This window comes from Numenius arquata, chromosome 2 (genome assembly GCF_964106895.1).
Source record: "Numenius arquata chromosome 2, bNumArq3.hap1.1, whole genome shotgun sequence".
In the NCBI taxonomy this organism is placed as follows: Eukaryota; Metazoa; Chordata; class Aves; order Charadriiformes; family Scolopacidae; genus Numenius; species Numenius arquata.
Genome location: NC_133577.1, coordinates 89,269,286 through 89,296,985, shown reverse-complemented (window position 1 = coordinate 89,296,985; position 27,700 = coordinate 89,269,286). Strand labels below are relative to the sequence as shown.

General features: G+C 38.3%; 1 protein-coding gene across 1 annotated transcript in view; it reads right to left on the bottom strand.

The window, feature by feature from the left end:
• Positions 1-17,179: 17,179 nt before the first annotated feature.
• PAWR (pro-apoptotic WT1 regulator) overlaps positions 17,180-27,700 on the bottom strand; it is a 79,050-nt gene continuing 68,529 nt past the window's right edge. Inside the window, exons 4-6 of the mRNA XM_074168903.1 lie at positions 25,185-25,332; positions 23,711-23,815; positions 17,180-17,882 (exon numbers count right to left, since the gene is read on the bottom strand). Of these exons, the coding sequence (XP_074025004.1) occupies positions 17,796-17,882; positions 23,711-23,815; positions 25,185-25,332 (340 nt within the window). The 3' untranslated portion in view covers positions 17,180-17,795. The remainder of the gene's footprint in view (positions 17,883-23,710; positions 23,816-25,184; positions 25,333-27,700) is intronic.

Below are 27,700 nucleotides of genomic sequence, written 5' to 3'. Positions count from 1 at the left end.
GAAAGGAATGCGGCGAGGAATGGAGATGAAGGACTAGAGTGTAATTCCTGTAAACAAAACCATTAGCTTCTTTTAAACGAAACACATAGCTATCTTCCCACTGCTTGGTATATGTAAGTACAGCAGCGCAGGAAATTCCTGGGAAATATGAGAGACAGTGGTCTAGCATTCAAGAAAACACTGCGTTAAGCTTTACTTAAGGAAATGAAATTTATGGAAGTCTGAAGCCTGTGCTGTTGCTAGGCTTTGCTGTTACGTGACAGAGGTCCCAAAGCTGCAAGCTGGATGCCAAACGCATTTCAAAAATTCAGTAGACTTCACAGTTAAAAATGCATCGTACATATTTGATACATGTTGAAAAAAATGCTCACACACACATCCCCCTCCCTCTCTTTTTAAGCGTCGTCAAAATCAAGAAATCTGCAAGAGAAACTTAGAAGCAGGGATAACTGAAAATACAGAATTTGTGTGGCATTTTGCATATGTAAATAAGTTGTTGATGAAGACGACGACAACAAAAATAATTTTGCTTGTGGGACTTGAGTATGACAACGTCCCAAAAGCAGTTATGCTGGGGGGTTTTTAAGCCCCGAGGGCCCCGTAGCGCCCCGGGCAGTGTGTACCGCGGCGGTGGCACCGGCAGGGGTCAGGCGCGGAGCGCGGCGGAGGCGACGGCGACGGCGACAGCGCCCAAACACGCCGAACCCGCGGAGAGAAACGCGCGGCTGAAAAGCAGTTGAGAGGCGCGGATGTCACTGCTCATACCGCGACAGTACTTCTTACTGAAGGAAAGCGCCAACTTGGGAAAAATAGAAAACAAGGTTTCTGATGCTGAGATAGATAGATAGATAGATAGATAGATAGAAAGAAAGAAAGAAAGCAAGAAAGAGAAAAATATTTTTCTCATCACCTCTTACCAGCTCTTTTAACACTTCAGATGAGCAATCCACGAAGACCTGAATGCTTCAAACCAACACACCTGTTTGTGTAAATACATGCACAACCCTGGGATGAAACATGAGGTGCTTGACATGTGCTACCAACACCCTCCTGAGGCTGAAATTTGTGTATTAGACGAGGAAGTCCATAATGACTGAATAGGTTCTAGTGCAATTCATTGGAACTGTTTCACCCAAGAAACACAGTGAGCTGTGATTGACTTGCACTTTTTCTTTCTGCAGGTTCCCTTTGAGAGCACTCAAGAGAAGATATTGATTACTAAGAATAGAACTGAGCTCAGTATATTGTAGACCTAAAGGTTTATGACATTTAAGATTACAATGCTTATCTACTCTCTGGCTTTTGCTCTCGCTACGAAAGATTTTACTCCAGCAGATTTTTACGACTTCTTTTCTATTTCCTTATACCCATCCATCATCCTTACTGAGCCCTGGGATGACAAACGGGGCAATAACAACCGACTCGTGTGGATTCATTTCTGCCTAGTGGCTACTGCCAGGCAGGCAGCAACTGGCCATCTGTCTGAAAACATTCTGAACAAATGTAATTTGCCAGCTTTCAGATATTAGATTGCAAGTCATGTTTTGGTTTGTTTTTTTTTTTATTTTAAATCCTAAGTGTTCCTGCAGAACCAGCAAGAACCACTACTGCTTTACCAATTTTAGCCCCCTATAGATTTGAGAACGTGACAGAATTGTCTTGCCTTCTAGCTGGCAATCCCCAAATGGTCCAGGTTCACATAAAACCAAGAATCAGGACAGTTTGGATTTCAAATGAAGAGCCAGGGTCCTTTGCAGTTCCCCAGGACACAAGGGGTTTTCTGCCCCTTGTGTGTGGTGAGAATTGATTTTTTGGTTCAAGTGGTTTTTATGAATGTAGATCTGAAGAGTTCTACCTCCAGCATTAAAAACACAATTAAAGCCAAGTTTACAGTAAGAAAGTACTGTCTTTAAAACGTTCACAGCCTTAGAAATAAGCAAGTTACTGTCTGGCAATGAATTATGGAAAGTATTTAAAATGTATACTAATTCAGTTCTCTTGGAAATGACTCTTCACTTTAAGGTCTAGAACAGATGCAGCTCCAATACTGCAACTTCATTAATGTTTTAGCTTCCTGTAACTATAACTCTGGCCCTTACTGTCCCTACCTCGCAGAAGTTGATTACAATTCTATTAGGATGTTTGTCCTTGTCATTTTGTTTCACTTCAGTTGAGTAAAATCAAGATAAACCACACCTAACTTGTGTCTGAGTCAGTCACACACCCCGATCTACCCCACGCCAAACCAGCCTGGAATTACTTAAAACCTCTGTTCCGTCTATTGACCTGCAGTACTGGAATTTGTAATGGAGTTCATAAACTAACACTGCAGGTCAAGAGAAGAATGTTGAAAATGGGAGACAGTAAACAGACCAGCCAAGAAGATGCGACTTCATCCAAACTCCGGCTCCTGAGGAATTCAAGGGCTGGGAGAGCAGCACGTGGTGAAGCCCACCTTCCGGCCTCCACTTCTAAGGGCTGGGTAGAACTGTTCAACTTTATTTTATGAACTATATTATGTGAAAAGAAGTTACATTAAAATGTTCCGTATAGGAGGAAAGAAAGGAATTTTTATTCCCCTGTGAATTAAACTGGCATGAGGCACCATCTGGGCAAAACAACATGAGCCCCACCTCTTCCTTCTGAGAAAAACTTGCAAAGTGCCTCAATTAAAAAGCAGCCTGCTACATTTTAATGAAGATAGGCTCCTTTAGACTTGGGGAGTTTTGTTGTTGTTTCTGTTTAACTGCTTTTTCCTTTTTCCATAGCTCTATATATCCAATGTTAAAATTAGAGTAGCTCTTATGCCTGCAAAAATACAGATGAGATAATACAACAAATGATCCTGAACGGCAATTCCAAGAGACACTGCAATCTAAGTAACATGTAAGAAAGTAACTTTCCAGCACCCAGAGCTACCACACACAAGTTTCCATTCAGGATATTTTGGTCTCTTCAAGCCTTGTGAAATGAGCTGGTCTCCAGAAAAAGAAGCCATTCTTTCCTACTTCAGAATGAGCATTCCAATGGAAAACTTCACTACAAACAGAGCTGGACATCTGGATCTTACCAGGTGCCCTGGTTTCTTACCGGCAGGGAAGCCCTTCACACTCAGTACCCAGCTCCCCTTCTCCCTCAAGGGCAGTCACAGGCATCTGCTGGACCCCTTTTCCCTCACTTCAGCATGGCGCCTTTCACATCCCCCTCCATTTAGGTATCTCCCTTTCAGCCTCAGTGGAGGAGGAAGAAAGTGTGGCTCCTTACATAAAGGCAGCATCTGCCACCAGGTCGCCGCCTTCTTTGCCGCGGCTTCTGCTCTGGCTCCCTCAGGAAGCTCTCGGCCAGTTTGTTTGCTTTCCTCCAAAAAAGTGGTTGCTGAACTGGCTGCTGATTTCATTCCCCAGCTGGCTGCTTCCCATATGACGACCCTTTGATCCTAGCCTTCCTGTGAAATTATCGGCACGTGCTGCCCAGCAGTATTTCTACCTCGAGCAAGGCTCAGAGAGCCCCAGCAGCCCCAGCCCTCGCTTGACCTGGAGGAGCGAACGGGCAAGGTCTCCAAGAAGCAGCTGCCTCTAGAAAACAGTTGATCGAGAGGTTGGTCTTGGCTGAGAGATCTAAATATCCCTAAAGAGTAACCAGGCTATTGAAAACAAAAATGCTGGTTTAGGATGGAGTTCATACCACCTGTTGTATATAATCTAGCATGTATATAATCCAGTAATAAACAGGAGAGATCCTGTTTCCTCCGTAGCAAGTCAGAGAGCAGGGCAAAAGACGTATCAGAAAGAGACTATTATTAATTGTCCAGAGAGAGGTCACCATTTCAACCAGACTTTGAGCGATTTAAGCAGCCCGTGGTCAAGCAGGCTATGGGATTTCTCTCTCCCCCGCTCTTTAGCAGTGCATCCAGCCTGGTCCCTCCTGAGGGCTGACATCCTTCTCCAGTCATCGTGCTGCTGAAGTAGATATCATAAACAACATAATACCAGTGGTTTCCTAACTACGGGCCACAAATCACATGCCCTTGATCTACAGCAAGCTGGCGAGCTCTGTCACGCTGACTCCACTCATTTCACTTAGGAAGAGAAACAACAAAAGAGAAAAAAATGTACTGAAGAGAAAAATGGATTGTGCAGTTATATCTGTATTAAACTAACAGAAAAGGAAAGAAAACCTTATAGAGAGACAAGCGAGAAACACAGATGCTTTCCTACTGTTGCTTTTCCATGTAGGCATTTTCTGTAATTGCTACAGAAGTAGTTATGCAATCCTGAAGAGATCCTCTGTTAAACATGGTTATATTTGGGAGGAAACTTGGGAATTAGTTTTTGTTCTTGTACAATGAAATTGCTTGTGGTGAGACTGCCCTCTTCCTGGCTTTCTGGCATACAGCTCTCACAGGAGGACTGCATGGTGACAAGGGAAAGTACATGGAGACTAATTAATCTTGTGTTGCATCTGTTTTTAATTCCTAATTTAGAAATATATTAAAAACAGATTCTAGAATGGCCATGTGAAGTTCTGGGCATGTTTTCCAAAATATCCAGCTCTCCAATAACACTAAAACCCATTAAACCACAGTCTTAGCAATGATTTCTCCCCTTCTAAGAAATAACTATTTCAAATCCTTTCCCTACCATTTTACCCTAATTGAAAGAAAGAGGAAGGAATAAGAAGTGTTTACAGTGTCTATATAGCTAAAACATTAGTTCTCTTGAATACTAAACATGAGCTATAACACACAGAAGATTCCAGACTTGGGGAGTTCTTGTGGAAAGCCTTACACTACCGTATCTATGCCCTTTATAGAAAAAAATGTCCCTCTTAAATGAAATGAGAATCCTTCTACAGCAGATCAGATCAGAGAAAGGCAAGCTCCGCTTCCTTCAAATGTACCTGGTGCTATGAATGACATATTGGCATTTCTTCTTCTTTTTAAAGGATTTTTTCCAAGGACTAGATGCTGCCCAGGTTTTTTTTAAAACACGGAGCACAGAAACCACTTCATGCTAAGATCATCCCGTGCTATTCTTAAGTTTCTCCCGGAGACCTTACTCTGACTTTGCTGTGATTCAAAGGGACGGGTTATTGCTGCTGGTGACACCGGTCTGTAGAGTTTGCAGTGCTTGGTCCTTACTACCTCTGCTCGTAGTCAAATTCCCCCTTTCCTCAGTAAAGAAACTCCCATCACAGCCACTCCGTTATCTCTTCATAAGCCACCTTTTAAATTCTGGCTGGCTCTTGCGGAGCTCACAAACTCCCAGATTTCTCTGCGGAACCAAGCGTGCCGTCAGCCCGTCTCAGAGACTCGCCCACAGGGAAATCCAAGGGGAGAGGGAGCAGAGCGCGCACACACACACACACACTCCGAACACACACACACACACACACACACACATACACTCCCAGCTGGTGCTCAGAATTTGCTACTGCTTCTGCTGAGCCCTCTTCATTACTTGCGGATACCTTCTCATTTATCTTTTTGGTTTTTTACAAACTACATGTGCCAAATACACTTTCAAAACATAGCTGAAAATAGGTAGTGAGTTTTAAGCCTTGTACTGTGATGTTTACCAAAGCTTATAGAGGCTTAATAACAGCATATAGATTTATTTTTTTTTTATCAGCCCAAAACTGACAAAGGCAGTAGCCTTTAAAAGCTTATCTGCCCAAAGAGGAAGAACCTCCTGGCTCTCACCTTTCACAGCCCATAGTCTGGATGCCTTTCTGGTTGACTGCTGTTATTTTGCTGAGTGCTGGGACAGGCTGTCTGCTGGCAAGAGGACTCCGGCTGCCCTCCTCTCGCATTTGACTTACTGCGCCTGTTTTGTTTTAAAGCCATTTTGCAACGTCCTGTTCTTTTACACCGACCCCTCTTCTGTCCATTTCTGCTTCCTCTGCACCCCACAGCTATTGCTCTCTATTGCACTAAGGAAATAAAAGGGAAAGAAAAAATCAGTATGCACGAGGACTTATTTTTTAAATAATAGTCTTTTCCACAGGTTCAGCACAGCCTGGCGACTGTGGTAACTTATTTCCATGCCAACATACCAACCAAACAGTATTGTCCTCTCCCCTCCCAAGCCAAACATCATCATCTCGTACAAATATACTCCTTGCAGGCGGACGTACCCGTGCCTCGATCCCTACCTGCCATCCGGCCCGACCTTTGCTCGTGTTCCCGTCTCTTGCCGGCACACCCCAAATTCTGGCCGTGACACACAAGCAAAAAATACTGTGGCAGACCTGCTATGAAGTGAAGCATCATAAAAAGCGTGGTTAAAAAAAAAAGGCTGTATAACACCCCCAGCCTTTTCGACGGCTGTATGACACCAAATTTGCAGCAGAGGCTTGTTTTCCCTGGCCTTGCGGCTTCCCATCCTTGGCTTGGGATCCTGCAGCCACGTTCGTAAGAAGTGTAGCAGGACACACGTATTCGGGCTTCGCAACTCAGCAGGTAGAGCATGACTTGCTTGGAATTTGTGGTAAATAAAAGCATTTCCTTTTCTATTTTGGAAAAAGGTCTAACGTTTAAGTTATATTGTGTGCTCATTGGGATATTATTTTATAGAGATCTGATTTCTTGAGCACTGGAAGTAGTATTCTTCAGAACGTCATTTTATCTCTTCCTATAAGTGCCAAGAATGCTTAACAAGATAAATAACATCACATTATGCAGGGGACAAAACCAGAGGAAAAACGTTCTGTCCATGATTTCAAATTTGGATGCTTTATTCAAAGTGTTTTAATTGTTACTTTTCTTGAAAGGTGATTAAAGTTCAATAAAACCCAAAGCAACGCTTGACAAGAGCTCAAAACGGTTTATTATTTTAATTCTTGCATGATGATGAGGAAAAATATGTTTTTGTTTCAATCCCTTTGGTGAGGAGATATGGCGTCTCGCCAGATCACAAGGAGGAAAATTCTCCTTAGTGCCAACGCCTAGAAAACTGCATCCTGTGCCTCACTGCCTCGGTGCTCGACGCGGCAGCTGACAAATCAATAGCTGACTTGCTTTAAAACCTTCCTGTTTCTGAGTTATGGGGACACGCTGTGATTTGCAGCGGAGCAGTGGGAAAGACGGGTAAAAATTTCACAGAGGAAGAACAAGGGAGGAACATGACATTTTGCCAATTCGCAAATAAATGGGAGCTGATTCATCCTGTCCCAATGGGTTTTCGTATCAGCACTCGGTTAATGATACTGCCCTGAAATATGTTGGTTCAGCTGTCTGGCTGCAGCAGCTTAGTGGGCAGCACAGTCCATCACCTACTGCTCGGCTGGAGAGAGGGAAAAACCAAACAGAAAGTCCTTACCTGTAACGCTCTCTCCCTGCACAGGTACTTCACTTGTTTACTCTCTGCAATCACCCGGCTCTGACTGCAGCACGGGGCCAGGAAAGATTGCTAATAGATTCAAATATTGAGCATTTGGCAGCATCGATACTGGCATTTCCTGAACCCTTCAGTTTAAGTGGGTTTGCCTCCATGGCATTCAAAAATGAGTAAAATACACAGAACACTCCAAACGCAGAGGTAAATAGTAACCTGCTGGGACAAACTTCCTTAGATTTAGAATGTAAACGGAACTATATTTCAGCTTAAGCACTAAAAATCTCAAAAGGTATCAATAAGGCAAGAGAGAAGAAAATGAAACCAAGAAAAAGGACAATTACACTCTTCTACCGCAGAAACCTCAAGTAGTCAAATGAGATCTACTTGGCTTTGTTTGAAGTGTCATATGAAATAATTCAATGCTGTTGAAGAAAAAAAAGGGTGAAGTGACAGACCTGGAAAGCCTGAGTCTTTATTTACCTATAGATTAGACATAAGCACCAAAGCAAAACACCTGAGAAGTCTGCGTCTTCCCTTACCCACAGAATAGACAGATTAAAGACATCAGCTTTATTAATTCATTTCGGTAATATATTGGCCTTTTGGATATAGCTTTGTTTCTACTTTGAATACTGCTTTGACCTCTCATCTGAGCAAATGCCCAATTTACAACCTTGCTGTAGATCTCTATCACCAAAATTCGGAATGGCGTATTGCTCTGCGTGGCAGCGGTAGCCCCGGGAACACCTGCCCCTCTCTGCTGCCTCTGGACCACTGAGCATTTCCACTTCTTACTACAAATCCCAAAGAACAACCCACTTTATTCAACTGGTGGAGTAAGCTACAGGGTTATTGCCAGGAACAGTTTCCAAATATTGGAATACGCTCCCACAGAAGGAAGCCACTGCAATTCCTTCTGCTCTCAACTGCCTCAGCTACAATATTAACAATATTAACATTCAAAAAGCCACGTAAACTTGGCAGACAGGTTGCCAAACAAAAAGGATGCGATTCCTATGTAGAGAATTTCTCAGTGGAGACCGCCGACCGCTGCTTAGAAGGAATCTGATTCAAGAACGTGCTTACAGAGCTGCACCAGCCGCTTTCATAGTAAGAAGAGCCTTTCTTGAGTTCCTTACCCAGTTCTGGGCTTTTACAATTGAGTGCACCCAGAGGAGTATCCTCCTCCTGCTGCTGCTATGCAGATCAAAAGCCCACAAACAAAATCTCAGTGAAACGGATAAAGTTAAGAAGCGAGTAATGAATGTTACTAAATACTAAAGAAAGCAGGAAAATGTAAATAATGTTTACTTTTACCTCATTTCTAAGTAGTCTTAGGTATTATGTATAATACAGTTAATAAACATTGCAGTTCTTGCGGGAATGACTTTCAAGCCATCAATTTTTGGATGAAAAGTTTTAGTATTAAAAAATGATGGATCATTACACCAACAACAAAGTGCTAATTCTAGTTAGCGTTTCCTATAAAAAAAAAACCCAAGCAGTTAATTTTCCAAACACGTACAGCTATTTAAATGGATATACAGGAACCACCTGAATAGTTGTTGTTATATAAAATATCATTCTAACAAACATCATAAACATAAACCTGTGATACATATATCTGTAATTATTCTAAGTGTTTTTTAAAAAAATCATACAAGCACCACCACTTTATAATAGGCACAGTGAATCACATTAAAATGTACTAAATTACTTCACTCAGGAACATTATATTCAGCGTGCTTTTTAAAAGATTTTTCATTTTGTTCTGTAACACTTGCATACTAGTATCCGGATGTTGTCTTTTGCTTTGCAAAAAAACTTTAAAATTAAAAATCTTAAAATTTTGAAGTATTTGTGCACAGGTGTGCAGACAACGGGCTGGAGATCACTTTTTTTCGTCATAAAACCACCATATTGTAGTGATAACTGGAAAAATTTGTAGATCTTTATAAAATAAATTAAGCCAGTTTGTCATCCTTTCCTTATCGAAAACTACATGAAAAAACTGTTGGAGAAAACCTAGATTTTCTTCATTCTTACAGACCTATTTCTCTCCCTAATATTCAATCCTGCAGTCTCAACCCATGCATTTTCACCTGATTTTCTCCCTGCTTTCAACCTTTTTTATAAATCCTAGAATCTAGAGAGTGAAAATTGAAAGCGTCCAGTCTTTTTTGAATGTCGCTTCTCATGTAAAGCCAGAGCAGCACAATTACAGGGTTTTTAAAGAGATATTTTATTACAAAATATAGCGAGCAGAAGCAGTTAAATGGGAAGAAAGAGTGATTCAGTTGGGAACAATTAGCATTTTCTATATAATTGCTTCACAGAAAAATATGAGAGTTATTTCTACAGAGTCTCAACTTGCAAAGCTTCAGTGGTTTTATTGTCCCCACCCATTAAATATATTTGGTAGCTGGCTGTAACCACACTTACACTGTTGCAATCAAAATTTTAAACTCTAAAATGCATCATTGTTGTAACGAGCCTTCAGGCAAAAGCAGAGATTAACATTTCTGAGAGAGAGAGAAAAACAAAGATTTCATTCCACAGGCTCTCAGTCTACAAAATCTGATTTCCAGAGATAAATACTAATGGAGAATGTGTCAAGATGCCAATTATCAAGCTGCAGTTTTCTCAAACATAATCTTGTGCAACAGAAAAACACTGGTTTTCTTTTAAATTATGCTTTGGGTTCTTGAAAAATACCCTGGTACAAAGAAAAGACAAGAGTTAATGCTGCTTTGTTGCATGAGATTACGCAACAGCTTGTTGAATGAGCCTGTAATTCCAAAATATCTTCAGGTCATTTCATCAAGGGAAACCCATAAAAATTCATAAAAATTGCGTGAGTTCCCGCCCTAAAAGACTAAGCAGAGATTAAATTCTCTTTTTTGCTGTCATCACATTGTAAGCGCATCCTTTTGCTATTTCAGAAAGCACGAATTTCATTAGCCTTAACACCTAAAGGAGTCAACAATGAGATCAATTACAAAACCTGTTAATCAGCATTTCTGTTTACCAGAAAAAAAGGCACCAAATATGCATACATTTTTATTACCTCCCTTATTAAAGAAATTCCAGATCTCAAAACAAAGTTTGATATCTATGCTATTGAATATTCTTACAAATTTAGGGCATATTGATTAAAAATCAACAGAGACTTGATTATCTCTGCAGCGTAGATAAGGCTTTCAATTTTTGTTATCTGTAACCGAGCTTCACCACAAACAGATACCTATGAGTCAGAGGTGTTAATTAAAGACATCAAACATGGCACCTCTTACCTCGATGATTCTAAAACTTACAAAATTATTGCCAAAGTTTACTGTTTAATCTCTCAGCAATTAACATCACAGACACGTTTCTTGAAGAAAGCCTACAATACCAATAAAACAGGAAGAGAATCTCACTCTTCCTACTCCAGCAGCAGCAACATCCACTACAAACCCACCATTAGTTACTAATCATGTTTTGCCGAGTTTGGCCCAAGCTAGTAGAAAATGCAAGACAGATGTTTCTGGAACTCTGCTGTTATTCTTTGCTATATTAAGATACTTGCAGGACTTGGCTGTGCAGAGACAATTGAGTTCCCTAGAAACCCACCAGTGACTCCCAAGGCAGTCCCTCAGAAACACTGCTGGGTTTCCTTTAAAGCCAGATTTTCTCCAATGAAGAAAACGAGGACTTACAGACTCCTCTTGATCTTGAAGTGCTTAAACCCTCAAATCTGCTCCTAGAACTTTTCCAAAGACATTTCACTTCTGGTGCTTGTTAAAAGAAGGCCGGGAGGTTTTGGGTTTGTTGAGGTGAGCAGCCTCATCAGACTACAAAATGAACCCAATTTAAAGGTGTTAAGATTAAAAAGCCCTCTCTGGAGGCAGCAGCAACTTTGACTTCAAGACAAGGCCTAGAGGACTAGACATTGCCTAAGAAAACCAAGAACTGTCTTTTTACATGGCAGAAAAGACTCCACCTGTTTCCTAATCAAATATGAAAACATGTCAAATGCTTAATATTACTGTCTTGTAATGTCTTGAGTGAATCCAGAAATTGCCGGTCAGTTTTGCTTAAACAGAAATCCCTACCGAGACATCAGCAAGACGGACTATGGCTACAGGCTGTCGAATTAGACCTTCCCTCTCAAGGAATGCCAAGTGAAATATCAGCATTGGTTTCCATTCTTGAAGGGTTCCCAGCTGCTAGACTGGAAGGTCTCAGCTGCAAACCTTCAGAGGTAGGTGGAAACCCACTAGACCTCCACAGAGAATTGCGCTATTTGGGACTGTTAACATTTCAACATTTCAAAGCAATGTTAGATACACATCAGAAGGATATCTCTGTTGTTGGCTCCTGCCCAAACACTTTCCACACATCAACATCACTCTTACATGTGATATTCCTACAAAGCTTCCTTTTCATTTTTAACAGTTGGAGACTAAGAGAACTTTTTATGCTGTAACTAGAGCATTGGATCATCTCAACATCCACATCAATGTTCAATCCCTTTCAAAACCTTGGTAAGCAACTTCCAGCAGCAGTCCTTTCCGCAGTGTAATTATTCATATCTCATAACAAATGTTTGAGGTCTGTTTAAGAAAGGAAAAAAATCCAGCAAATAGTTTTATGGACATTGTTACACTTCATAGGTACTACTTGAAGGTTCTAGCAGAACAAAAGAAACAGGAAGATACCAAAATTACAAAAGAGAAAGAAAGACATTGGCTATGACAGAAAAATTAGAACAACCACAGGAAAACATACCAAGTGCTAAGATCAGGTAGGTATCACACGGCAAGTCCAGTGACTAAAGGAGGGACACAGAGGCACCTCTGTACTTGGGAGACAGAGTTTCCCAGCAAGACTAAAGAACCTAAAATGCCAAAGGCAAAAACTGAGGAAGGACATACTTTTGTATTTTAAAACAAAATCCGAAGGCTTTCATAAAGGAAGTCAACTGTAGGAGTAATAATCCTAAATCAAATTCACCTAATGTTTTAAAATTTACTAAGTGTAAATGCTCATAATGTCTTATCCATAAAGTAACCATACTGTTGAATGCATGGCTTTTTATCATATTTAGGTTTCAAGTTGTTTTTTCAAAAAAACAAAAAAAGCACTACAAACTATGAATAAACTGTGATACAGTTATTGCCTCCCTGGTGTTTACTGATGATCCACTTGTTCTCTTTATGTGCAGTCTGCAGCAATGAATGAAAAGGCGGTTGTCTTTAATGATTCTGTCTGTGCAAAAGAGAACATATACTCATATAGAAATTTCAGAAGTTAAATCTATTGTGAAGTCAATTCCCTTTGTTTGTGTAGAAGCAGCGCTGTCACATCCTTCATTAACTTGTCCTGGGAAGGGCTGTACTTCAACTTTGAAGTATGGGAAAAGGTCATTTCTATCTAATTGATGGAAAGATACTCACTACATTCCTGAAGGAGAAAATTAGTATAGTGGAAATATGCAGATTTCTCTCGTGTGTGTGCACAAACACATGCACACTCGAAGAATTTAATCTGAATGCAAAAACAATTCCAGCAGTTCAGGCTGGGAGCTTCCCAGTATGGGTGACAAATCCAGTTTGAATTTTAGTCAGACAATATTAATCCTCCTTTAAACACAAGAAGTAGTCAGCCTGGATTAAAAAGAATTTTGTTTTATTTGGACAAAGGCACACAGTCTTTATTGTTAGATTAAACACGTATCTTTTACCTGCAATAGTAAGAATCTCAACATTATTTTTAATCTGATATCACAAATAATATCACAACTAGTCAATGTTCCAAACTAAAATGGATATTCAGTTATTTATAGCTTAATGATACTTCAACTTCTTTAATGCATAAAGTGGATATTTTAAAAAAAATTACTCCCGCATTATGATTGAGACTATTTTCAGAGGAAAACTCAACTATCACAATTTTTCCAGAACAGAAAAATCCCAACTAGCCCTGAACAAGAACAGTTACACCAGAAATAAAAGCAAAAGGATTAAATTAACAGGGTAACGCACACCTGCTATAGTACAACGAGAAATGGTAGACGTAGATTTGCTACAGTAAGTCAACATACTGAGAAGATCATGAATGCTACTAAAATACACATCGAAGTCCTTTTTGTCCTGGATATATTTAAGTAGTCCTAAAGAAATGCTTAGTAGCAGAAGTAGAAATCTTTCTACAAATGCTGGTGTCGATACCTTTTGCAGATATTGACACCGGAATGACTGGCATGGAACAGATCTGTAGTGAACTCCTACACCAAATTAAATGACAAGATCCAGAATTCATTTGTTTCATTTTTAAGAAAACTTTTGAGTATAACCCTTATCTCCTCAGTCTCAGCAGCTACAGGTACCAGCACAATTATTTTTTTTTATTGTACTAAGTTTTTAAGTCATGGCTTGCAATGGTAACTTCTCCAACTAAAATGGTTATTTCTTAAGTTATCAGATGTTTATGATTGTTAATACTGATGCAAATGGACTGACTTAGCCGACATCTTCATAAAGGGTCTGAGCCCAAGAAATGCTGACACTCAGTCATATGTTAATGGTATCCATAGTTATTATTCATGTATTATGTTTCCCAATAATTACCTTTCCTCTTGGCTACTAATACTGATTTGTTTCAATTCAAGCAGGAAACAACCACAAAGGACTTACAGAAAATCTTAAGATAGCTGGAGTCAGCGTAACTCTGCTCTTCTAGCAAATTATTTACAAGTAATTTGATCTCCAGTATTCCTTTTGGTCTCCCTTATGGTAGCAAGTTTCCAAGCTGTAATGATACCAGGCAAGTTGAAAAGAGCTTTGACATAGGTTAATCACTTGTTTTCAATGTACTAAAAACCCTCTACCTTTTGGAGTACTTATGCCAATCACAAATCTTTCCACAGCTAATTTTCAGTAAAGCTGAATAATAATAATAAAAAAATAATCATGAGGTTAGACTTCCTACTTTGGAAGTCATTGATTCATTTCTTGTTACCTGCTTTTCTCACTCCACCTCTCAAATTCAGAGCCAATCTAACAGAGAAATAATTAATCTCCGAATGTGTAAATACAAATCTGGTAATCAACCAAGAAAAATTTTGCTTAAAAGACAAGAAAAAACACTCATTTGCAAATACAGACTGTACTATTTCAGTTAATATATACATCAAGTAACACTGAAATTAAACATGGCCATGTAGATATTTAAAAACTGAAAAATGAGCCATTTTGAATTACCTTGTAAAAATCACCAACATTTATATATGGTTGAACTTTTTTAGGGAATAAATCCCATGAACGCTAATGCATACTATCAATGACAACAATATTTCTGCACAATTTTTACCTTCAGCTCTGGATGTAGTATATGCTTTCTATACAACAGTATGTGACCATAACAGGAGTATCATTTTGCATTATCAAAATAGGAATTATGTGCTGTTCACTATTAAAGTATTTTGGAATAAAACCCCAGTCTTATTTGCTTTAGTCAACGGGAGTACTTTTGTGTTTAGATTTCCTAGATGACCGAAGTCACCCAGAAGCACAGATGCTAGACCTAAGCGGCTTAGTATGAATTTTAAGACATGAAAGTTCAGAAATCTCCCAGAGACTTGCCCATACCGTTAATATTGCATACTAACATCCCATCCCCACCCCCTGCTCTAGTAAATTAATTTAGCCTAGGTACATTAACACCCATATTCACTCAGGAATCATATAGCCTTCCCAAGTGAGGTGGGTTCCCACTTACAGCAGTCTCTCTGCTTTTAAATCACAAAATTGAGAACAATCGAGGTGTTGGTCTGGCAAGGACATGGACATGGATTAGTGAATCCCTGGTAAGGTAGCTGATTTAACACCTTCAAGTCACCTAGGATAAAAACTTATGCTATGTTTGAGCTTGACTATAAGGGTACCCCACTGAAATAAAAAGATAATAAGTAATGACTAGACAATTAACATTCTAGGTAATGCATCATTTTTCCTAGAATCTTCCAAATGTCTTTTAAGAGTCTGATAATGTAAGTAATAATGAATTGTTATTGACATACTTTTTTCCAAAAAGCCATCTAAATCTTCCAAACTGTCAGCAGAAGTGTTATGCTTCAAGATACAATTTGTGGGAATTTTTAAAACCATGAAGAGTTCTACATTTTTATAATAATACACAACAACAATCATGTCCTAAGGTACTTTATCTGTGAGTTCCCAACAGTTCCTTTGTTCTGCCTGAAGCATTACTCGTTTCAAGTATTTGGAAACTTCCCTTGCCAGTACTTTTTCCAGATAGGGTATATCAGAAGTACTTCTGCCAAATTTTCCTGTCAGTTGGATGTCCAAGTTTAAAAAAAATATTTCTCATTTTGGCATTACTGCTGCCGAGTTGTAGTCAATACACATGCAAACCAAGACGAAGTGATATGAAGACAATTCTTGTTTATGTTCTTAATGTTGTTATTATTCTTTGGTTTAAAATGTACGTGAAATACAGTTTATGAAATATTTCATTTACAACTTCGTATTAATATTTGTGTGTTCTGCATTAACTCCTTAATGATGCTGTAATATGTCTGACATCCCATGCCATAAATCAGTATGTATATTTCCTACTTAGTACACAGAGAGGGAAATCAGATGTTCTTCCAGAGAAAGTTTCGTATTTATTCAGAAGGCATACATCTCAACTGTTGTTTTTTGCATTACTTTAATTTCATTAAACTGATAAATTAAGGGACTTCTTACCATTTGAGTAATACTAAAAGCAATATTCATATCGTACTTCAGAGGGCCTATACAAACACCCCATACCATTTAAACCTCTGAGAAAAGGTTTTAAATGGCATCCCATGGGTTCTCATCCGTTGTGAAGGAAAACATCAAGGCATCCTGGGATATAAGTGTCTTGAAAAGTACTTTAAAGCTTTGAAAAGTTCTTCCTCATTAGAATACACAAATAATAACCTATCCTATATTCAAAACAATCCAAGGCCTAACAATAATACCTGAATTTGAAATTTAAGAAACTCTTACAGTCATTAAATATACCTTATGAAAACAATTGGCAAATCTGAAAAGGTGATTGTTATTATGTATTAGTTACCTTTAAGTTTTAAGGTAACAAAAACTATGCATGCAACTTACTGACACCAAACTTGTCAAGAAAAAGCCTGGATTCTTCAAAATGTTTTTATTTCTAGTGTCCTGACTCAAAAGACACATACATTTATTCTGATCAGGAATTAAAAATGTGCTGCATTAAGATGAAATAAAGTATATCAAATTTCAGCCTGACAAGAATTTTAAGAAGTGTTAACTGAGGTCTGTGGTTAATGTCAAATGAAAATTTTGTCTACTATTGTGTTATAGCAGAATCAATACGCAGTCATAACTGGATTGTAACATCTAAACAAGCACATTTAAACACCTTATTAGTTTGAAATCAAGGATAAAAGGGTTCTTTTAACCACTTGATGTTTCAAAAGGATATGAATTGCTTGTATGCTTCTCTACTTTGTTATGTACAAATATTTTCACCCAGCTTAAAAAACGAAAAGATCAAAAAACTCACATTGGTTATGATCACTACAAATTTTAAGATGACAGCTTTAAGTATAAGAGTATTGCAAAAAGTGTCTTTGCTAACATGAAAGCTCCAGGCTTTGTTTGAATTCTCAACACAGCAAACAAACTTACTGTCTGATAGCAAACTTGCATTTCAGCTTTAAAATAAACTGCAGTGCACAACTTCAATATGATTCTAAGAACTCATTAATGCTGATACCACAGGTGATTTATTGGGTTTTTTTTGGTTTTGCCTTTTTTTTTCTTTTTAATAAAACCTCCCCCTCCTGCCAGAATACTGTTACACAGAAAAAAAAATTGCTACTCTCTACTATTGTCAGTCTTTCAAATACGGTAAAAAAAACCCTTAACATACAAGAGTTTTAGAGAAAGTAATCAATCTGCAAAATGTTATACAACAGTAATAAGGCATCCACTTTACAGCTGTTTAAACAAAAAGGAAATATTTCCCAAAATATATATTTTGGATCTGTGTAAACAAAGCTTATACGTATTACTTCCATTCGTTTCAAAAATATACACCCACATGGACTGAAAGAGATCTTCGTGCTATGAGCTTTAAATTACTGTAATTTATGCAGATGTAATCTGAAGATACAAACCCCAAATATACTTTAATATTTTGAAATATGTCAAAAAATTTAATTATTCTTATGTGAAAAGAAAGCTAAAAATATACCCCAAATTTGATGCCATTTCATTGAATGAAGAAGAAAGTACTATGAAAATAAACGTTCATCTGGTTTCCTAACAATAAATATAAAGACAGTTATTATAACATACTGCAACACAGGAATTCTTACTATATTGACCTTAATGTTCAATCAGTAGTTTTTAAATCTTTCCTCATTGAGGCTTGAATCTTCTACCTTGTCAGCTGTCCAACAACTTTTAAGAGGGTTTTATTTTCTTGCTTCAACTGTTCATTTTCATCTTCTATATCATCTAGGTCCTGTGAAAGGAAAAATAAATATTTCTCAGGACATAAATTCAAACTCTCAATTAGTAGCAGCACGAATTTAGCATCTTAGCTCTGAAATGAAGGAGTTGGGGTTGGGAAGAATTAGTGTCACAGCAGCTACCCTTAAATCTGTTTTTCCAGCCTTCTTCCAAGTGTTACTGTAATTATAAAACATTAATAATATATTCCCAGGTACAAGCACCTTTAAATGGAAACATATAATCAAAACTAAAGCTACAGCAGGAATTAACACATCAAGAAACCAAAGTAGGATGGGTGTGATTATTGGCATATACAGAGAGTGTTTTAGTCAGCTCTTGCCTCTGCTCCCCAGACTGTGATTGTCTGCAACTGTCCCACTCACACATATACATCACAAGTTATTACTGCAAGAAGAACTGCTTTTTGTCTTAAATCAAATATCAAAATCAGAAAAAAGTACTGCCTGCTCATTTTCTTTTCACTTTCTGTGAAAAAAAAATTAACAGGCATTTTTTAACTTATGTCTAAACTGCTACTAAACGAACGGACAGAATACACAGTAATAATGGGTGCTTAAAACAGATTGCTCCCACCCCAAATGTTCATCCCCCCTGCACCAATTACCATATTTATCTAGTTCCCATTTCACTTCTTCGCTTCTCACCAAGTCTTTTCAAGCCTTTAACGTGGAAACCAGTGAAACTGGCTGTTTAACATAAGCATGACACTGGTAAAAATAATTTTATTGTACACCACCCCCCCCAAAAACATGGAGGAAACAGAAGGGGAATAAAAAAATGAAGGAGAGTAACCTCAAGGACAGCACAACAAGGAGGAAAATTAAAGGTAGGCAAAGGAGGAAGAACCAGGATTCTCATTACAGATCTTCACAGAATCATAGAATGGTTAGAGTTGGAAGGGACCTTAAAGATCATCAAGTTCCAACCCCCCTGCCATGGGCAGGGACACCTCCACTAGAGCAGGTTGCTCAAAGCCCCATCCAGCCCAGCCTTAAACACTTCCAGGGATGGGGCATCCACAACTTCCCTGGGCAACCTCTTCCAGTGCTTCACTACCTTCACAGTAAAGAATTTCCTCCTAATATCTAATCTAAATCTCCCCTCTTCCAATTTAAAACCATTACCCTTTGTCCTGCCACTACACTTCCTGACAAAGAGTCCCTCTCCGGCTCTCCTGTAGGCTCCCTTCAGATATTGGAAGGCTGCTATGAGGTCTCCCCGGAGCCTTCTCTTCTCCAGGCTGAACAACCCCAGCTCTCTCAGCCTGTCTTCATAGGGGAGGTGCTCCATCCCTCTGATCATGTTTGTGGCCCTCTGCTGGACCCGTTCCAACAGGTCCATGTCCTTCCTGTGTTGAGGACTCCAAAGCTGGACACGGTATTCCAGGTGGGGTCCCACGAGTGCAGAGTAGAGGGGTAGAATCACCTCCCGCGACCTACTGGCCACACTTCTCTTGACGCAGCCCAGAATCCGGTTGGCTTTCTGGGCTGCCAGTGTGCGCTGCTGGCTCATGTTGAGCTTCTCATCCACCAACACCCCCAAGTCCTTCTCCTCAGGGCCGCTCTCCAGCCATTCTCCGCCCAACCTGTATTTGTGCCTGGGATTGCCACGTCCCAGGTGCAGGACCCTGCACTTGGCCTGGTTGAACTTCATGTGATTTGCACGAGCCCATCTCTCAAGCCTGTCCAGGTCCCTCTGGATGGCATCCCTTCCCTCCAGTGCGTCGACCGCGCCACCGAGCTTGGTGTCGTCGGCAAACTTGCTGAGGGTGCACTCTATCCTACTGTCCATGTCTCCGACAAAGATGTTGAACAGCACTGGTCCCAGTACCGACCCCTGAGGAACTCCACTCGTCACTGGCCGCCAATTGGACATTGAACCATTGACCACAACCCTTTGAGTGCGGCCATTCAGCCAGTTCCTGATCCACCGAGTGGTCCATCCATCGAACCCATGACTTTCTAATTTTTAGACCAGGATGTCGTGCGGGACAGCGTCAAACACTTTGCGTAAGTCCAGGATGTCTTTTGATTGAAGTCTGCAAAACCCTACTGTTGCCATGCTAGATTAAACATAAAACAATGGTAAAGGTTTTCTCTCTCTCATTCCTTCAAGTTGTTAAGCGGCGTTTGACATTCAGAGCCTATTTTCTTGTTCCTTTTTAGCGGGGTCAATCCAGAAGTATATGCTGAAGATGCTGTGTTTTATTGGTATCATAATTTTTAAAAGCCTCTTCAGTTTGCCAAGCCAAAATCCATACTACAATACTTTGCAATTACTTTATTGCTTTTGTAATGTGGAATCAAGAAACCATTAGCAGGAATGCCTTTGCCTCACAGAAGTACCGCTGGATGAATGACTTCCAGGAAAAGCATTGGACCACTCCGACATAACAGATACAAGAGACTATAACATCTAAACACAGAAAGTTTTGATGGATAGCTACTATAAATACAGTTTACTGTAACTGTAAGAAACACACTTTGTTTTCTCTCTTGTGTAGTTGGAAGGGACAACACTTTCAGTAAAATCATGGTTTTTTAGTTCAGCATACATAATACTGTATCTGAACTGGTTAACATAGCCATCAGATGCCTCAATTAAAGCACACCTAAAAACCTTCTGTTTAAAATACCTGTAATTTACTCAAAATAAAATAGTAAAAGTTTGTGAAATGTTTATGCTGCAAAAATAACATTCCAAAGATTACTACAAGTAAGCGTTTCTTGAATATGAGCTAGCAAAAATAACTACTGCAGTTTAAATATCTACAGAAACAATGGACCGAGAGATGCAGGTGTGGGTTTTGCCACTCTGAAATTTAAAGTTTCTTATTCAAAATTCAAAATTGCAACACTAATTTATGCAATAGCAGGAAAGCTTGGACTTCACATAGCAAAGGAACCAATAACTACACAACTGACACTAATTGGATTATAAATCCTGACAGACTCTCTCCAAACACCCATTTAACTACAATGACATCTTAGTGAGGGCAGAGATGACCAAGTGTAAACTAGTCAACAGTTGAACTTAGCCTACAAATATATAAATGTCTTGAGATGCCCTTCCCTTCAGACATTTGAGGCTTTTATGAAGCAATTACCCTTTTCTTACAAAAAACATGGCAGACCTACTTTTAGTGGCTAATGTACTGCAGTGAAAGAATGCCATTTATGGCAGAAAACCTCTTCCGTTTCTCTATATAAATGCAGCTCATGTTCTTTAAGTATCTTTGTGATGTACTGACTGATGTCAGTAGAAATATATTGGTACATTAAGTAAATATATATACTTAAAATGAGAAAACGTCTGCCAAGAAGTTTTCAGGATTCTTGGAAACACAGTTTTTCAAGCGTAACACAATATCTTTGCCAATCAAGGATGCACCCATGGTTACAGACTACATCTTCTAGAAAGAGCATTTCTGTAAATATGAGGACTGAGCAGTCAGAAAGCTATGCAATAAAATGGCATTTTAAGAAGTTATATAGGCTTTTTGACGTGAAATTCTTTCCATATCTGTGCAACTTAACATGCAATAACTGCATATTTTGATGACTAGAAAAGATGAAGCTATACCATGAATGCGTAGGTGGTCAAATTTAGAGACCCCTACTTAGATCGCCTTCCAGCAAAACTTTTTAAAAAGATCTCTGCATAAACTCACTAAGTGAAGTTTAGTCCTCAGGACATCCTTTTATCTGAGCAGAAGGCTGAAGATCACAGCTGCTCTTCCATGCAAAGCATCCCATCCTGATGCCAAATCTAGAGAATAACGTTCCATGAAGAACAGACACATGTCCAAGTGCTGGCTCTCATTATCTCAGTTATGATAATAAACCTTAGGCAAATATAACTGCCCTATTAACTTCCATAACCTGCTATCATGGGAATGATGCAGTATTTCTGTAGCTTTTCTTAATATTCTAAACCTTTTCTCTTTCCAAATTGACATGGATAGCCAATAAGCAATCACAAATCCAAGAGCTATTAAAAAAAAAAATAAAACCATAGCTGTTTTAATGGAAGCATCACTTGAAACATGGGTTCAAACTTTTGTAAGAAGACAAATTATTACACTGGTCATAAAGTCAAAAGGCAGTTATCTTGTCGTTAAGAAAAGTCCAAGGGATGCAAACATAAATAACTTGCACTGCAATTAAGCTAACAGACAATGTTATAGCTATGATAAATGCTGACCTGATGGAGAAAAAAAACAACACCCATTCTCTTCTGCATTTAAGAGAAGCTACCTAAGGAACACCAATAAGATGGCCTTGTAGATCTGATGGAAAAGTATCATTTTAGTCATTGCATAATAAAGAGGTTTTTGAAAGTACTATATTCTGTTTTACGTTTTCCTTCCACACAACAGGCAGAAATTGCTATCATACTTAACAGAGGCAAGGCACAGGCACCGCTTGGCTTTACTATAGATGTTCAAAGATGGTTTCTAGTCAGAAACTCAATGGATTTAATTTAGGACATCACACTTCTAATATAGCAGAAAAAGATAACATCCCTTCTAGAACAGCAAACCTCACAGTCAGTCATGGTCCTAAAACACAAGCTTTCAGTGATTTAAGTTCCTCTGATTTGTTCTTTCTGACCTCTGAGACAGGAAGTCAGGTGTGACCAGCAGTATTAAGTAGCTTTGCCATCCATTATGTAGAAGGAACGAACACCTGCCTTGACTGTAATAAGGTCATCAGCTTAGTGTGACAGATTCCTTGCAGAATCTAAGAACAGCATAAAGACCAATTCCTCAATTAAAATAGAAATCTCTCCAAAACAGACAAAACTTCATGTAAGTACATGATTAACTTCCAACTTTCTTTATAAAAAATAAAAGATATCTCATTTCCTTTCATTCTCTAAATTAGGTTGCAAATCTGTGAATGCTGTCCTCCTTTGTTATAAACGAATAGCGCAAAATGAAAGTTTGCCACTATGCACATAGAGTTATTACCTCCCTTCACTGCTGATTGACCAAAGCCAGTTCTGATTTTTTTTTTTTTCCTGAATTTTTATGGAAACGTCTGCACGGGACTAGTAGACACACATTTCCCTAGTACATCCAGGCTCTGCATCTCAGCCAGGAAGAGCAAGATGAGGTCACTAATCCACTCTATAAAAGAGTTCCAGTCTGCCCTTAAAATTGGGCCTAGTTAAGATTGGTATCTTCCATCAACTTTAAAACTTCTCTACCCCTCTTCTCCTGCCTACACACCTTGCCTGAGTGATCCTAGCCCGAGTCTCCTGCCCCCTGTCTTGTTCTGCAATACTTGGGAATCAACAACAAAGAGTATGAGAATGTGTGTCAGAATATAAAGCACTCTCAAATACTTTTAAGATCATCTAAACTATTATTAGTAATTAAAAGATGACTAAAATAAAATTTAATTTATAATTAATTGTCAAATAAAAGTACTGGGTAACAATTTAACTCAGAAAACTCTCAAAACCCCAAGTTAATTATTTCCTGGTATGCCAAGTACTGAATTTGGAAAGAAGAGGCAGTAAAGAACACTTGCTTTTATAGCCTTGTTCTACGAACATTTATAGTGACAAGAAACTTGGGTACTCCAATGACACAGAACTTACAGAAGTTAATCTTGACAAGCAGAAGTCACTTGGAAAAAATGTAACTTATTGACACGCCTCTTGAAAAGTTACACAAATACCAAAAAAAAACCCCACACTTAATTCTATTCTGACCTTGCCCAGTGGATGCAGGTGCCTGAAGAAGAGTACAGAGAATGCAGAGACTTTTATACCCTCTATATAGCACAATATAAGAAAGTATGTGCTTACTCTGTTTAATAAATCAATTTCTTCCTTCAGCTTTCCAATTACTTCCTCTTTGTCCTGTGTCATCTTCATTAATCTCGCATTTTCTTGTCTCTCCTTTGCAAGTTCCTAAAACCAGAATATACAATGAAGTTTGAAATTTAACTTTTGGTTTTAAGAGGAAGTTTTAAGTTATTACCATTTAAAACAAACAAAGAAGAAAAAGTCACGCACATGTAATTCCTTTTCTGCAGCAAGTCAAACCCATGTCCTCAAGCCCTTACATTTCAAGGAGCTAAAGAATCACGTTTAAGAAAATATTTTACCCACAGCAACCCGTGTGGTATCTCCGATTCCAGAGATAATGTTTTAATTAATATTTAACTTAAGCATGAACCCAAAATTGGATAGGGGCCCAAAAGAGAAGTAAGTAAATGTAAAGTATCAGCTCCTGAATTTGTTATATTGGGAGGGTTTGTCCTTTTTGGGGGGGCTCATGGGGTTTTTTTTAATACTACCTTTAACAAGGAATGAAGACTCACTGCTAGAACTGTGGGCCTGAATATGAGTAAAAATGAAAATGTCCATTAGGAATCCGGTAAATCAGGGTTCAGGATACTGAAAGAAAGCCCTTAAATCTTCCTCTATTTTCTATGTTACTGGAAGTTAAATTATTTCAGAATGAAGTTGATTTGGAAGGGAGGATTATGGTGTACTTCACTCAAATCAGGCTTCCCCAAGTCTTTAAAAAAAAAAAAAAGTGATTTCTACAAAATATGCTCTATCTTAATCTTTTCCAAGGAAGATCTATTCAAATTGTGTTTACTTAGTGACTTTCATACATAACGAATTCAAGAATATTTGGCAAGTTACTCACGAAAATCTACTTCAGAGAAGACAGAGAAGTCAGATTACACAGATGACATTATTTAGCAAAATACTATTTTAGGTGAAAAACTCAGCTTTAACACTATTACATTTTCCCAAAATTGTTTGTATGAAGAATGTCTGAAATAACGAAAACTTCATTTTAAACATGTATTTTAAATGTTTAAAACTTTAACAAACAACTGGAGAGCAATTAAATTTTATAATACTTCAGTACATTAAAAAATCCAAAACAAGAAGCAGATCAGAAACAGGCTTGCTAATTTTCTGAACAGCCAGTGAACCCTTCCTTCCCCAAGTTATTTGTGCTGTGTTGGTGTGTCATAAGGTATATATGAGAAGTACGCAGTGCACATATTTCTAAGTGTATTATCTTTACCTCAACTATTTCTCACTTATATACCAAATGAAAACTAAATATCTGTGATTAGAAAGTTCACATTCTTCTTAGTCTAACTCTTTATACATTTTATACATTTTTCTAGACGTAACTATCTGTACTTGAAGTGTTTAGCATCATTGCTACGTATTTTACTTGCAAATTTCCCCATGGTGTTTCAGAAGTACTTTATTTCAGATGTATGCCGTGCAGATGTTATGTGGTACTTACCCTTTCAAGTTCCTCAATTCTCTTTTCCAAAGCGTTACTTGGTATGGAACTGCCTGAAGAATTTGCATCCCTGCTGTATCTGCTGTAAGTTGTCCTTTCTGTTCGGGAATATCTATTTGGAGCATCATCTTCTGGTGCATTAGCTGTGCTACAAAGGCAAAGAGCAAATTAAACACTTAACAAAATGGAAATGATGGAAGTAACAAGTGCTTTCCAAAGCACTCAATGGGTCAAGTCTAATAAACTGCAGAGAACTTATTTCACAGCTCTTGTGTTGCTGAGAACTCACTGCCTCAGGGAGTCAAATACTTGGATAAGACAGCTCTCATCCTCATCAGTAGTAGAATATCAAGAGTAAAAACCTATCTGGTTTTTAAAGATTTAAAAGTTTTATGAATTGTGTGCATTAAAAACCAAGCTAAAAAACTTTATTTTAAAGAGCAAAGTACCACTAGGAAGTTTAAACCAAGCATCTTTTGAAGTAGATGAAAACATAAAGCATGAAAAACGAGTACACGTCCAAAATGTAAGAAGCTTACACATATCCACTGACTTTTCAGGAACTATGGATATGGCCTGTAAGGAACTGGAAAGCTAACCAAAATGAGAAAATGGCATGGCCCAACATATTAATTTCATGCCATTTCCAAATATTTTACTTCAGTACTTGGATACACAGCAGTTTGTCATAGCTCAGTTGGTAGGCACTCACTCATTAACTGGTGATATGTTTTTTTTTTTTGATCATGTGTCTATTCCTTAAAAATCACTGCCATGGAATCTTAACAGATAAGCACTGCAAATTCATATAAACTAGCTTTAAAAAAAGCTTACGTGTTCTCCATTTTGATTGCTATGTACAAATCCAGTGTTAATTAAAAAAAATATATGAGAAGTCAAGCATTTTCAAAGTCACAAATTTAAGTGTTCTTCCCATAGCTATTTCCTTCCTAATAGCAATGTTATTTACCTTCAGTGCAGAATCTAATGAATAATTAAGACCAGCCGAACAGAGTGCCCTGGGACCAGGCAGAAAGATACAGACCTTTCACTCCCAAATCCACTAAACCCACACTCCTTTGACTTTGAAAATATACAGCTAAACAGCCAAAAAATTAAAAAACCCTTGTTCAGTCTTCACCAGAAGAATTCAAATGCAGACACTCAAAAGCCACCTGGACATGGTCCTGGGCAACCGGCTCTACGTGGCCCTGCCTGAGCAGGGGGGGTTGGACAGGACACCCTCCAGAGGTCCCTCCCAACCTCAACCAGCCTGTGATTCTGCAAAATCACAAAGCTGAAACACATATACAGTGGCTTTGTAGAGTACTTAGGAAAAGAATGAAAAGCACTATGAGTATTCCTACAACAATTCCTTTAAAACGTAGAAGAGTGATTAATGTGTTCATTTAACAGTTTTGCATTTCATAACTCTAGAAAAACCCCGCTGACAATGTGCAAATCTAGATGGATACAGTGCAAATCAAAAGCAGGAGTATCTGGCAAAAGGATGTCTTTTTGTGGATATAAATATTGTTTTGCTCCAGTACGTGTGAAGTTTCCAAGGCACACTGACACAATTGTAAGGAATTTTGTAGCTTAATGTTATTACCATATTTAGCACTGTTTATTCTTCATCTAAAAGTTTTTTTAAAAAAAACATTTCTAGGACCGGATACGCATGTTGCAACACAACATAAGAGAAATATTTTAGCTTAACTCCATAAATTCTAGATTACTTAGCTTTCTGAAAGATGTGTTGTTTTGTCCTGTTAATGTCTCACAGATTGACCACACAAAAAAAGGCTCAATTTTTCATCACTCAAAAATGAAATCTTTTGCCAATACACTGGAGTGTCTCAACACAGGTCCAGTGAGTGATACTAGCAGATGCTCCCACAGGAAAGTTAGAAGAATGAATACCTGGATAGGAAGTGTTTCATTAATACTGAAAATTAAGACATTTTCTGTGTTTTCCCTGAAACTCACCCTCAAAAATTTCCTCACCTATTTCACTGGGAAGCAGACCCTAATCAACACATTCCCTTTCAGTATCTGCAAGTACGAAGGACATATCATGAAGACTTCTAGGAAACAGGATTTAAAAAAAAAAACATTTACAGAGCCACTAGTATGTAACCTAACACAAGAAATGTGTCCGTTACAAAGTTCATTATTTTGGCTCTTATAACCAAGGTCCAGTCCACAGCAACAGCAAAAAGGTACCATCTACCACATGGTAGACGTATCATTTGCAAAGAATGGAATTTTAGTCTTCAGATAGAATGTCATTATGCGAACCTCAAACGTGTAAGAAAAAAATACCTAGAATAATAATATCACTGAACTTGGTGCCTATGCTTTACTAAGAGAAAATACCTATCAACCAGCCCCAACAAAGATATCTCTATGGAAATAAACCTGTATATTTATATATATAAATAGATAAAGATCTATTTTATATTTATAAATATTTAATGACAATACTACTATTACTACTACTAATAATAATCATT